General features: G+C 43.2%; 2 protein-coding genes across 6 annotated transcripts in view; one reads left to right on the plus strand and one right to left on the minus strand.

The window, feature by feature from the left end:
- Positions 1-2052: 2052 nt before the first annotated feature.
- Positions 2053-13722, minus strand: part of cep89 (centrosomal protein 89) — an 83037-nt gene continuing 71367 nt past the window's right edge. For 2 of the 3 annotated variants that reach the window (XM_034287065.1, XM_029114122.2), the window contains exons 20-21: positions 3478-3647; positions 2053-2513 (exon numbers count right to left, since the gene is read on the minus strand). In XM_034287065.1, the coding sequence (XP_034142956.1) occupies positions 2156-2513; positions 3478-3647 (528 nt within the window). In that variant the 3' untranslated portion in view covers positions 2053-2155. The remainder of the gene's footprint in view (positions 2514-3477; positions 3648-13722) is intronic. The other variant, XM_034287066.1, reaches the window with a different exon arrangement.
- The window catches only part of zgc:165481 (uncharacterized protein LOC100073327 homolog), a 28422-nt gene continuing 18342 nt past the window's right edge, over positions 3643-13722 (plus strand). For all 3 annotated transcript variants that reach the window (XM_010880608.5, XM_010880601.5, XM_010880610.5), the window contains exon 1: positions 3643-4542. The gene's annotated coding sequence lies outside the window, so the exon portion shown is untranslated. The remainder of the gene's footprint in view (positions 4543-13722) is intronic.

Here is a 13722-nt window from a genome sequence, read left to right on the forward strand (position 1 = left end):
TTTATGAAACTTAACCGGACTTTACATACACCACTTTGCCTAAAACAGTGCAGCTGTATTTGATGTTTTGCAGTATTTTATTGAACGGCAGTAAAGGATAAAACTTCGAAACACTTCTTGAAACATTGCAGCACTCTGTTAAACATTGTGGCCAATTATTTTGAAAGCGGCTTGGGATGACCACTCTTCTGCATAACGTCTAATCTGTTAGTGTGATCTCGATCAGAATGGCCAGTTGAATGCTAATCATTATAACCCAAGTGTGGCGTGAACGCACCCCACAAATCAGCGTCACCCTTCAGGTTAAGAAAACACCCTCCAGGGCCCTGAACTCACCCTCTGTGTCTCTTCCCATCACCCCCACTGGTGTATTTCTCGCCAAAAACGCTTTGCCATCCCTGGTGTCTGCCTGGTAACACACTGCTGTCTCTGGTGATGTCCTAACTAATCCAACCCAGTGGATTTTATATTAGTGACTTTTCAACTCAATGATGCAGTTGACCATATCTATTCATCGGTTTCCGGAAACATCAGGTTTAAACTGGGCGAAGCGCGGTCGCCGCTGTCTCCAGACCACAGGCTTAGGTAGGTGATGTCAGAGCTGCATGGTATTCTCCTGCCCCTGACAAACCACAATCCAGAATGTGGAGGCAAAAACAGAAATCATTCATCTGCGTGTTCAGGACATTATCAGTCTCTGTAGTCTAACAACCCCATCATTATTATAATGACAGCCATGACAACCAGACTCCATCACTAAAAGGCCCTGCAAAGCCACAAAGCTCACACGCTGACCCAGAACAACTGACTCAGGACCAGCTTCCCCTGGCCAAATCACAGGCATTACCATCAGGCAAAAACACACCAAGTCTGGCCCTGGACCAGTGGTTATATGGGTGAGGCTACAGCCAGGTCATACAGTTGACAGTGTCTGTTGGCCTGTTTTCTTCAGAGTTGCCAGGAACGCGTCACACTTAACTGTTGTGGTAAAAACCCCAAAACATGTTCATAGAAAGAACTGTTTTTTAAGACTTGTGGTCTAGTGATTCTGCATCTTTTATACTAAGAACCTTGTTCTGAGTGAGGAAGTACAATCAGGCAGTCCTGTTTCCATAGACCATGAACCATGACCTGAAATCTAACCATGACCCTAACTGAATCCATGACCCTGAACTTAACCATGACCCTGAACCCTGACAATAACCCTAACTTAAGCCGTGACCCTGACCCTAACAAATACTATCTTCTTTTATTCTAACCAAGTCAACAACTTTGTGTACTACTAGTATTACTTATCCAGAGCGTCTTACATCAGTGAGTGGATACATTTCAATACATCACTACTGTTCTAGCAAAGTGTTTGTCTTTCAGATAACAGACAACATGAACAGAATCCCACAAATCATGAAACTGAACTGTTTCCCATATGTAAGGCACAATATATGGAACACGGTGTCATTCAGACCTGGTCATTACTGTTAGATTGACGAACAACGGGGAAATGGGTAACAAATAATATTTATTTATTTCTCACCAAAAAACTAGGTTTTGCCATACACTTATTCCTGTAGAACTCAAAGTGGATTGCTAAATTGGTTAATAATAAAATAAAATGTGAGTGGGACAATAAGAGTTGTTGGATTCAATCTTCATGACATCAACAGCATCTGAGCGTATACATGTTCAGATTATTTTTTTTTAAATAAGTGTGTAAAATATTTAAAGCTATTAATTTGTTTATTACAATGTTGGCATTTTGTTGGCGATTATTTTAACAACCTAATAACGTCAGACCTCTGGTTGAAAGTTCTTTCAACATGCTAATAACGGCAGACCTCTGGTTGATGAATATTTCTACAGCCGAATAATAGACACTTGAGAATGAACAACAGACTGAGCAAGAAAGTACAAAGAGATTCCCTCTTCTATTAGATCAATAGAATAAGGAAAGCTGGAGCGGTGAGTCTCAAATGACAACCTACACCCTACATTCACTCTGCTGTGCCCTACTCCAGGAATGCAGGGTTCTGGTCAAAATAGTGATTTAGGATGATTTTAGGATCAGAGGGGCATTTGTCTTTGGAAGATAAAAGATGTGGAAAACCAGTCCCTGTCAAAACCGTCTCCAGTCAAACAGTGGATGAACCAAACAGATCTAGGAATAGAAGTCCATGGCGTTCTTCTCGCTCTCATCCGAGGAGGGGTTTTGATGCTGGTCCGAGTCTGACTCCAACATGGGGCTGCGCTGGAGACCAGCCGGACCGCTGCTCTGGGGAGAGGAGGCGAAGAGAGGAGGGTCAGAGCTGTTTGGTATCAGTTGGGGGAAGAACAACTCCCCCTGCATTTGGGACAGCCAGCTAGGGGAGAGTCTGTCACTTTGACCCCTGTCCTGGTGCCCTTTGGTGGGACTGATGGAGTGGAGCGATGGGCTGAAGTCCTGGAGGGTCTCTCTAATCCTCTGGTTCTCCCTGGTTGCTGCCTCCCACACCACCTCCAACTCTCCTTCCACCTCCCTGCAGGGTGGAGAGGGGGACAAAGTCCGGAGGAGGGAAAGAGAGAGTGAGATGACGAAAATAGTATTGAGATGTTTTAGTATTGAGAGTTTTAGAGTTTTTTTTTTTTAAAGAGACGGGTGAGTCATAGACAGGTTAGGAGAACCCATGGTCATCATGTCTTATATAGGTTAGGAGAACCCATGGTCATCATGTCTTATATAGTTTAGGAGAACCCATGGTCATCATGTCTTATATGGTTCAGGAGAACCCATGGTCATCATGTCTTATATAGGTTAGGAGAACCCATGGTCACCATGTCTTATATCTGGACCACAACCACCATCAGCAGGGCCGGCTGAATTGGCCAAACCCAGCATGACACTGTGATTGGTGTTCGGCTGTTACCAAGCCTTTACATGTCTGCAGTGCCCTCAACTGCCCTCTAGGAGGCGACAACGAACACTGGATGACTTCTAAAGATAATATGTGGCTGGCTACACTGTGGACATGAACGAATCGCTGAAAGACAGACACTGAGAAAGAGAGGAGGAGAGACAGGGAGAAGAGGAGAGGAAATGGAGAAAGAAGAGAACTGTCTGGAAGAGAGGGAGAAAAGTAGAGAAAGGTAGAGACAAAAGAAAAAGAATATGACTGCCGGAAAGAGAGGGATTCACTGTGAGGTGCAGTGAGAGACAGGGAGAAAAGGAGAGAAACGCAGAGGAAGCCCCACCAGCTGATCGGTCTTACCCAGCCAGCACTGACTCCCCCTCCTCCTCACCCCCCCACAATGCCCTTCCTGTAATTGGTTTGCGTTGCAAGTGACTCGGCTGCCTTTCCCTTCCTGCTCCTGCCGGTGTGTGACTGGGCTGCCTTCTTCCCTGGATGCCTGTGACCAGGCTGTCTGCCTTCTTCCCTGGATGCCTGTGACCAGGCTGTCTGCCTTCTTCCCTGGATGTCTGGGCCCTGAATGGCTGGCTGGTACCTTTTCTGCTGCAACACTCCATCCAGGTCCTGCTGTTTGTCTCGCACCAGTTTCTGAAGGTGAAGAATTTCTCTCTGGTAGGAGGCTGCCCTCCCTGCAAAGTCCTCCTCCTGCTCTGCCAGCCTCTGGCCCAGAACCCCCAGACTGGAGGCTGCCTGCTGCTTGTACACCTGAAGGGGAAAGAGAGGAGGTGAAAGGCAGGGGTGAATGGAACAGTGGAGAGAGAAGACAGCTTGAAGGGACAGAGAGGGTCCACGTTAAGACCAAGATCTACTGAAGAACAGAGAGGGTCCACATTAAGATCAAGATCTACTGAAGAACAGAGAGGTTCCACATTAAGATCTACTGAAGAACAGAGAGGTTCCACATTAAGATCTGCTGAAGAACAGAGAGGGTCCACGTTAAGACCAAGATCTACTGAAGAACAGAGAGGGTCCACATTAAGATCAAGATCTACTGAAGAACAGAGAGGTTCCACATTAAGATCAAGATCTACTGAAGAACAGAGAGGTTCCACGTTAAGACCCAGGACATCGACTGAAGGGGGAGAGGAGGAGTCCCTACTGGGTTGACTGCTCGGTCAGGGAGTCTGTGTTTATGACCATGACCACTGGGACATCATACAACCCACCAGCACTACAATCACCACATCTTCCAGGGCTGATGCAGCCCTGCTGGATGAACTGACACTGGGAAACAAACCAGAAGCACATGGAAGAACAGACACTGGAACACTAGAGGATAAAACCCAGACACTGGAACATTGCGGTGTAGAACCCAGACACTGGAATGTTGGTGTGTAGATCCCAGACACAGGAATGTTTGAGTATAGAACCTGGACACTGGAACACTGGAGTATAGAATACAGACAGTGGAACACTGGAGTATAAACATGAGAACATTTAAAACTGGATTATTGAACCCAGGCAATGGAACACTGGAGTATAGAACCCAAGCACTGGAACACTACATTTAGAACCCCAGCACTGGAACACTGGTGTACAGATCTCAGATACTGGAACCTCGGAGTATAGAACCCAGACACAGGAACCAATCAAAGGCAAGGTAAATATTGAGAGGGAGAGGAGTATTTGCTTTGTGTGTGTGTGTGTGTGTGTGTGTGAGAGAGAAAAAGAATGCTCAGAAGTAGAGACCGTTTTACATAGTACTGGCACCTTTAGAGAGATTCAGTAAATTGAATAATTCTGTAAATTAAGTAATTAATCACATTAAGGAATACTGTAAATTAAGACATTCCATAAATTAAGAAATGTCATGAATTAAGGGATTCTGTGAATTAAAGTAGTCAGTAAATGAAGGGATTCAATTAATTTAGTAGGTAACTGAACACAGGATTTAACCAAAATGTGTGTCAACCCAGCCCATTGACCACCTGTGGAGCAGTTAGGATTAACAGTCTAGCTTAAGGACAGAACAACTGATTTTAGAACAGTGGTGTTTACTGCAGAAAGCCGAAAAGATGTGATGTTAAGTGATGCCTCTACTGAGGTATTAATGTTAAGTGATGTTATAATACTATGACAGTGATGTCACTAATGAGGTATTGATGTTAAGTGATGTCATATTACTGAGATGGGTAAATTAAATTATGTCACTACTGATGTTTTATGATATAATACTGGGGCAGTGATGTTTTATGATATAATACTGGGGCAGTGATGTTAAATTATCTCATTACTGAGGCAGTGATGTCATAATACTGAGGCGTGATGTTAAGTGATGTCATATTACTGAGGCGGTGTTTTGAAAATCTGTCATAATACTGAGGCAGTGATCTTAACTAATCTCATAACACTGAGGCGGTAATGTTAAGTGATGTCATCGGCTGACCAGACTGATTTGGGTAGAGGGCTATCTGTTGACATAGCAGGATTGAACATGAAGCTGGGTAGAGGGCTAGCTGGGTAGAGGGCTATCTGTTGACGTAGCAGGATTGAACATGAAGCTGGGTAGAGGGGTATTATTTCTGAGTATGGACTAAACATAAAGCTGGGTAGAGGGCTATGTTTTCTTTTTTTTTGGCAACAAACACACACAATTTTTCCATCAGGGTTATGGGGGTGAGACAGGGACATTGCTTGAACCCCCCCTTTTTTAACATTTATATGAATTCATTGGCAAAAGCATGTCCGCGGCATCTGGCTCCACTCCAGTGTACTCAGAAAAAGAATGTCTGATTAAAGTCAGATTATTTGACTATTTGCAGACGAAATGGTGCTTCTCTCTCCAACCAGGAAGAGCTGACAGAATCTTCTAGACCGCACAAATTCTGTCCAACCTGGGCCCTAACGGTGAATCTCAGCACAACAAGATTCCAGGACCACAAACAAATCTAGACACTGTTGTCCTAGAGGAAACAAATAACTAGCCTACCTCAGCCTAAACACCAACAGCACAGACAACTTCAATAAGACTTTGAATGACCTGTGATTAAATGAACTGAAAAGCAAACGGTGGCCTGCTGGTTTCAGGTCAACAGAGTTCCGATCCATACAATAGGTCATAGTATAATTTGATAAACAATGCTTTTTCAATGCATACGAGTATTCTCAATTCCATTTGTAACTACAGATTAAAAATAGTTTCAATAGCATGTAGGCTATTTACGCAACCTATCCTCTAGTGACATCTTGGAATTGATTATTTAAATGTATTGTTCAAATAATATTGAATGAAAAGCTAGCACAAGGATGACCGAACAAATCTGCAAAGATTTTATTTGGTAAGAATAAGGCTAAACAAAAAAACTTTGTTTGTCAATCTGGAACATACTTCTCTTCTCCTTGGCACGGTTCACTATCTGTCCTTGGGAGAAACAGCCCCAGAATACATTTTCCATCAATATATCTGATCCGATGGTGGTTAATAAACAAGAAGACCTAACCCTTTTGCATTTCTTTACACAAAATGTGATTCGATAATGTTCCAAAATTGGAACATTACAAAACAATACAAAGCAGATGGGAAAATATTCCAGGCTTTAGTGTGAAACGGTGTGTGGGTGTTGAGAGAGAGCTGGTGTGGTGTCGTTTCAGAACAAACACAGGAAATTAATCCAGTTAACGAAATGAGTCTAGTCTATTCTCTCAGGTGTGTCTGGATGCCTCCAGTTCTCAGGGCTACTGCCTCACTAGGGGTTTATAGAGACACTGTGGAGATGTGCAGAAATAATCAAATGAAAGGAAAAAGAGAAAATGGAGACAGGTGGTAAAGACAGGTCATAACAGGTTGTGCTGTTTGAGGAGGCAATCTAGGTTTAAAAAAACACTGACAAAGCAAAGGAAACCCCCCCTTTTTCACAGGGAAAGTCTGAGAGTTTCCACATTCGTTATTGGAGTTTAACCGGTTTATAAACAGGTCCAACAAAATGTTGAGCGCGAGTACAAACATCCATTTCACAAAACGTTAACGTTGAAATAAAAGCCAGGGCAGTTCTGGACTGCGCCTGTTAGGATGCCATGTTGGCTTGGTCTCTGATGTTACATCTAATACCATCAGAGCTAATAGGCTGCTGGCTTCTGCTGCCAACCCATGACACACATAGCTAATAGGCTGCTTACTCCTGCTGTGATCTAATGACACACAGTGAACTGTGACCTTTAAAGAATAGGGATCCTGTGGTGTGTGTATGTATGTGTGTGTGTGTGTGTGTGCTTATTGTGTGCGTCAGTGTGGTCTGACAGTGGTGGCTGAATTCTGTAAGCTGTCTCTCAGTGATCAGCTGAGCACTGCCTCTTTAATGCCTCTATTAAGTCTCACAGACTTAGTCTTCAGTCCTGCCTCTATAGAGTCTGCCATTCATGCCTCTATAGAGTCTCTCAGTCCTGCCTCTATAGTCTCTCAGTCCTGCCTCTATATTATTTCAGTCTTGCCTATATAAAGTCTCTCAGTCCTGCCTTTATAGTCTCTCTGTCCTGCCTCTATAGTCTCTCAGTCCTGCCTCTATATTTTTTCAGTCTTGCCTATATAAAGTCTCACAGTCCTGCCTCTATAGTCTCTCAGTCCTGCCTCTATAGTCTCTCAGTCCTGCCTCCTTAGTCTTTCAGTCCTGCTTCTATAGTCTCTCAGTCCTGCCTATATAAAGTCTCTCAGTCCTGCCTTTATAGTCTCTCAGTCCTGCCTTCATAGAGTCTCTCTGTCCTGATTCTATAGAGTCTGTCATTCCTGCCTCTGGTGTCTCAGTCCTGCCTCTGTATAGTCTGACATTCCTCGCTCTATTTAGCCTCTCTGTCCAGCCTTTATTTAGTCTCTCAGTCCTGCCTCTATAGTGTGTCATTCCTGACTCTATTTAGTCTCTTAGTCATGCCTCTGTACACCCTCTTGTGTGGTGTCATAATGCCTAAAATATGAGGTTTGATAATGTATGCATTTTTATTTCTCTTAGCTATTTGGGATCAGTAGGACCTAATAAGTATAATATTTAAGCATGGCACAGACAACTGTCCTCTAGTAAGGACAATAGGTTTGAGTTAAGCAGAATGAAGTACATGGTGCAGGAAGCCTCAAACATTGTGTCCTCATATGTGGACACAGGGTCTCAGTTTAATGGACATGTTTAATTGCCAAGAGACACTAGATTCTAGCTTTTGTTGCCATCCCAGTCTGTGATGGGTTCTGGAAGCATGTCCAGGGTTTAAATGTAAAGACATGTAATGCATCAGAATTATTCTGTTAGAATCCTGCAATCCAGATAGATGGAAACAGATAGAGACAGACCCTTACATTGTAAAATATTATATGCCAATAAAGCCCATTTGAATTGAAGACCGATAGAGGAAGAGAGTGAGACACAGAGAGAGAGAGAGAGTAACAGAGACAAACAGAGAGACAGATACAGAAAGACAGACAGAGTGAGGAAACAGACACACAACGAGAGATACAGACACACAGAGACAGAACGAGAGACAGACAGAGACAAAGAGAGAAAGAGACAGACAGAGACAAAAAAGAGACAGAGAAAGACACACGACAGAGACACACACAGAGAGAGAGACAGAGCAAAAGAGACAGAAGGCAAAGTATTTGCTTGCTTTGTTGATTTTAAGAAAGCATTTGATTCTATTTGGCACAAAGGTCTATTACACAATTCTACAAAGTGGATTTGGTGGTAAGGTGTATGACTTAATAAAATATATATATGTACACAGAAACAGAACAGATTTTGGAGTTAGACAAGGCTTTAGGCTCATTCCAAATCTATTGAACATGTCTGTAAATGAGGTAGCAGACCTGTTGGACAACTCCACAGTCTCAGTTCTGCTTTGGAAAACTTTAAAATGGCAGTGAATGGCAGGTAAAAGGCAGTAGAGCATTGTATGCAATAAAACACATTATTAAAAATCGAAATGTTTGATAGTGTAATCCAACCAATAGAAATGTATGCAAACAAGGTTTGGGGAACACTTAATAAACTGCACTTTAAAAAGGGGAACAAACATCTCTGTCAGAGATCTGAAACAGACACTTACTTACCAATTATAGGCTGAGTGACCAGCTCTTGGCAATAAAAACTAGCAGACAGAGACAGACAAGGCTACCCGGACAGGAGTCTGTGTGTGGTCACTGCATGACCAGGGAGATAGAGGCAGACAGAGACAGACATGGCTACCCAGACAGGAGTGTGTATGTGGTCACTGCATGACCAGGGAGATAGAGGCAGACAGAGACAGACATGGCTACCCAGACAGGAGTGTGTATGTGGTCACTGCATGACCAGGGAGATAGAGGCAGACAGAGACAGACATGGCTACCCAGACAGGAGTGTGTATGTGGTCACTGCATGACCAGGGAGATAGAGGCAGACAGAGACAGACATGGCTACCCAGACAGGAGTCTGTATGTGGTCACTGCATGACCAGGGAGATAGAGGCAGACAGAGACAGACATGGCTACCCAGACAGGAGTCTGTATGTGGTCACTGCATGACCAGGGAGATAGAGGCAGACAGAGACAGACATGGCTACCCAGACAGGAGTGTGTATGTGGTCACTGCATGACCAGGGAGAGACGGAGACACTTTTTCTGCTTTACTGTGAGAGATATTCATCACCAACATATTTGAAGAACTGACCAAACATATTCCAAATGTTTATATCATTACACCCAAAAACAAAAGATACTAAGTGGTGAAACAGCAAGGGCTACTCTTTTTGCCGGACCGCGTAAGCGGAGCCAGCCAAGAAGACAAGAAGAGCGAATGTCCCTTACTGAGTGAGTGACTGACTGCCTATCCCTTGTTAAATAGCGTAGTGGTTAGAGAAGTGAATTTGTGAACTACAGGCCCCACGTTCGTATCTCCTCGTAGGCTAAGCGAAGTACGCATTATGAATTATTCTATATAGACGAAAACTACAAAACCGTTAGTATCTACCTTATAGGTAGCCTGAAATAAAACAGTTTACGGTTATATTACGACTGTTTCTGGTGGATGTTCAAAGTATGCATCCGTGCATGCGTTTTGGGTCAGGATAGACAAACACATTTGCTGGCTACAACATACAGTAGTTACGTTATGGTAAGCCTTAACTAAAACTGTATACGGTTATATTGCGACTGTTTCTGGCATGGAAAAGTTCATCCTCAGTCTCGCTAGAAATTGATATATTCTTATGATTATTCCTAGGAAGTTAGTAGATTCTAGTAAGTGTATTACTGGCTAATAAGCTGTTCAAACGGCCAGTGGCAAAAGCAATACAGTTCATAGACACTATGGTGGAGGTAAACTTAATAAGAAACCTTAGTCAGTTTAACACAATCCTCAATGGAGACTAGTGACTGCTGAAACATGTAATGCCGTGGGGTAGTGGTTAAAGACAGTGTCTCTCATGTGGAAGACCTAAGTACAAATCTATTGAGAGCAACAACATTTATTAATTATTTCTGGTAGATTCCACGATTTCTCATATTTTCACTTGATGAAAAAGTTAGTTATCGTCACATTTATTGATAGTTATTTTATAAATGTAATTCACGAATGAAAGAAAAAAGTATGTTGTTTTGCCATGAAAGAAAATAGCTTTAGCAGACTCGCTAGCAATTGCTCAATTCTTATGACTATTCCAGTAAGTTAGTAGATAGCGGTAAAGTTTATAACTGGCTAATATGCTGTTAAAACGGCCAGTGGCAAACGCCATACATAGACACTATTTGTGGTGGAGGTAAACTTAGAAAGAAACGTTAGTCAGTTTAACTGTATCAATGTTATTCACGAATGGCCAATTAACTGTTAAAACGGCCAGTGGCAAAAGAGGATTTGTTCCGTGGTGTAGTGGTTAATGACACAGCCTTTCATGTGGGCGACCCGGGTTTGAATCTCGAGGTGGCAACTCTTTCTGTTGCGGGCCGGCTGAACTAGGCTGCCTGGTGTCTTGTTGTTATCTCACTAATAGGTTTTGCTTTATTTTATTACAAAATACATTGTATAGATTGATGCATTTGCAATATTTACATGTTTTTACTGCCAATGAAGCAATCATATTTTTATTTGAGTGAGAAAGAGAGAGAGAGAGAAAAATAACTATGTACACAGTATATAATGTGAGTCCATAGTGAGTGTGATTTTGTATTTAGTATTTATTATGTTTCCTTTTTCCAGACTTGCCTTTTCTTCGATTGAAATTGAAAGGCAGATACAGAGAGATACAGAAAGAGAGAGAGAGAAAAATCGTGAGAAAGAGATAGAAAGAGCGATAAAGAGAAATGTAGAGATATAGACTTCTATTCCCTTTCATCTCTGAGTAATTTCATCTTCCATTTGGATCTAATTTAAGATGATCCTTCATTAATCCCTCCAGGATTCTGCTCAGATTTTTATGTTGATGTGTCCTCTGGCTAAATCAATCAAATCAATCGATCAAATTTATTTATAAAGCCCTTTTAACATCAGCAGTTGTCACAAAGTGCTTTTACAAAACACCCAGCCTGAAACCCCAAGGAGCAAACAGCAGTAGTGTTGAATTTCACTGGCTAGGAAAAACTCCCTAAGAGGCTAAAAAGTTTGACTACATAATCGTAAATGTGCGGTCCATTGGTTGAACTTATGAGCGCCCTTTCTTTGTGGAACCTTGGGGGGACTGGAAGGGAAAGATACAGGCTACTCAACAGAGAAACAGAGAGAGTGGGACAGGGAGAGACAGAGAGAGAGTGGGACAGGGAGAGACAGAGAGAGAGAGTGGGACAGGGAGAGACAGAGAGAGAGGGTGGGACAGGGAGAGACAGAGAGAGAGTGGGACAGGGAGAGACAGAGAGAGAGTGGGACAGGGAGAGACAGAGAGAGAGTGGGACAGGGAGAGACAGAGAGAGAGTGGGAGATGGAGAGACAGAGAGAGAGAGTGGGACAAGGAGCGACAGAGAGAGAGTGGGACAGGGAGCGACAGAGAGAGAGAGTGGGACAGGAAGAGACAGAGAGAGAGAGTGGGACAGGGAGAGACAGAGAGAGAGAGTGGGACAGGGAGAGACAGAGAGAGAGTGGGACAGGGAGAGACAGAGAGAGAGTGGGACAGGGAGAGACAGAGAGAGAGTGGGACAGGGAGAGACAGAGAGAGACTGGGACAGGGAGAGACAGAGAGAGGAATCGAAAGGAAGAGAGGACCTGAGCTCTTGGTGTAGTTAAGCAACACTGAGTCTGTGAGTTTTAGATGTAAACACAACCTGAGTAGTTGAGCACAGGCCGCAATCAACAATCAACAGGAGCTTGTTGCACATCATTTGGCCTTTAGATCATTTACAGACACCTGGGGTGCATTCACAAAACTTGAGAGGGACCAACTTGAATTTGTCCAGTCAGTAACTAGTTATTTTGCAATGAATGAACAAATACAGCACCTCCTTAAAGACAGAGCTGTTTGACACTGACTCATTGACTGGGAAGGTGATGATATTCTGATAGTGATTGGTGTGTAGGTCACCCAGATAGCCTTTAAACAGCCCAGCTTAGACAGATGTCTCAATAGCCCTCATTCACTCAACCAGTACTCGGTCAATGATTATATGTTCCTTCTCTACCATCACAGTTGGACTTATCGCTTAAGTCCTAATCCAACAGGTTGTAATACTATCTAATGGGCAGTTAGAGCCTGCTGCCATTGTCTAGGGACCAAGGGTAGGTTGGTTACATGCTTCTTTATCTTAGTACAAGCTGGCAGGCTCTTAACACACATTAACACTGAGAGCCTATCTGACTTTCTACTACTAGAGAGCTGTTCTGCCAGATCTGCACACCCTGAGACTGACCTATAAAGGTAGAGCATTTATCCAGAAGTATTCTGACTGTTACAATCACTTGTATCTGTTATTCTGAAGATACAGTATTGCCTCTCCTTAGACACAGCTTGTTAGCTAAGCAGAGGGACATGCAGCTTGTTAACTTATCATAATAAGCGCTTGTTAGCTAAGCAGAGGGACATGCAGTTTGTTAACTTATCATAATAAGCGCTTGTTAGCTAAGCAGAGGGACATGCAGCTTGTTAACTTATCATAATAAGCGCTTGTTAGCTAAGCAGAGGGACATGCAGCTTGTTAACTTATCATAATAAGCGCTTGTTAGCTAAGCAGAGGGACATGCAGCTTGTTAACTTATCATAATAAGCACTTGTTAGCTAAGCAGAGGGACATGCAGTTTGTTAACTTATCATAATAAGCGCTTGTTAGCTAAGCAGAGGGACATGCAGCTTGTTAACTTATCATAATAAGCGCTTGTTAGCTAAGCAGAGGGACATGCAGCTTGTTAACTTATCATAATAAGCGCTTGTTAGCTAAGCAGAGGGACATGCAGCTTGTTAACTTATCATAATAAGCGCTTGTTAGCTAAGCAGAGGGACATGCAGCTTGTTAGCTAAGGAGTGACAGCATAGTGGAAAGGCATCCTGGATTTTCCAAAGGTCAAATACGGGGTGCTTATCTTTTTTATTTTTCAATATCTCACCTCCCAATGAAACAGGCCAGGGATCAGCCTTGTCTCACCTCCCAGTGAAACAGGCCAGGGATCAGCCTTGTCTCACCTCCCAGTGAAACAGGCCAGGGATCAGCCTTATCTCACCTCCCAGTGAAACAGGCCAGGGATCAGCCTTGTCTCACCTCCCAGTGAAACAGGCCAGGGATCAGCCTTATCTCACCTCCCAGTGAAACAGGCCAGGGATCAGCCTTGTCTCACCTCCCAGTGAAACAGGCCAGGGATCAGCCTTATCTCACCTCCCAGTGAAACAGGCCAGGGATCAGCCTTATCTC

The sequence above is a fragment of the Esox lucius genome, chromosome 17 (genome assembly GCF_011004845.1).
Source record: "Esox lucius isolate fEsoLuc1 chromosome 17, fEsoLuc1.pri, whole genome shotgun sequence".
In the NCBI taxonomy this organism is placed as follows: Eukaryota; Metazoa; Chordata; class Actinopteri; order Esociformes; family Esocidae; genus Esox; species Esox lucius.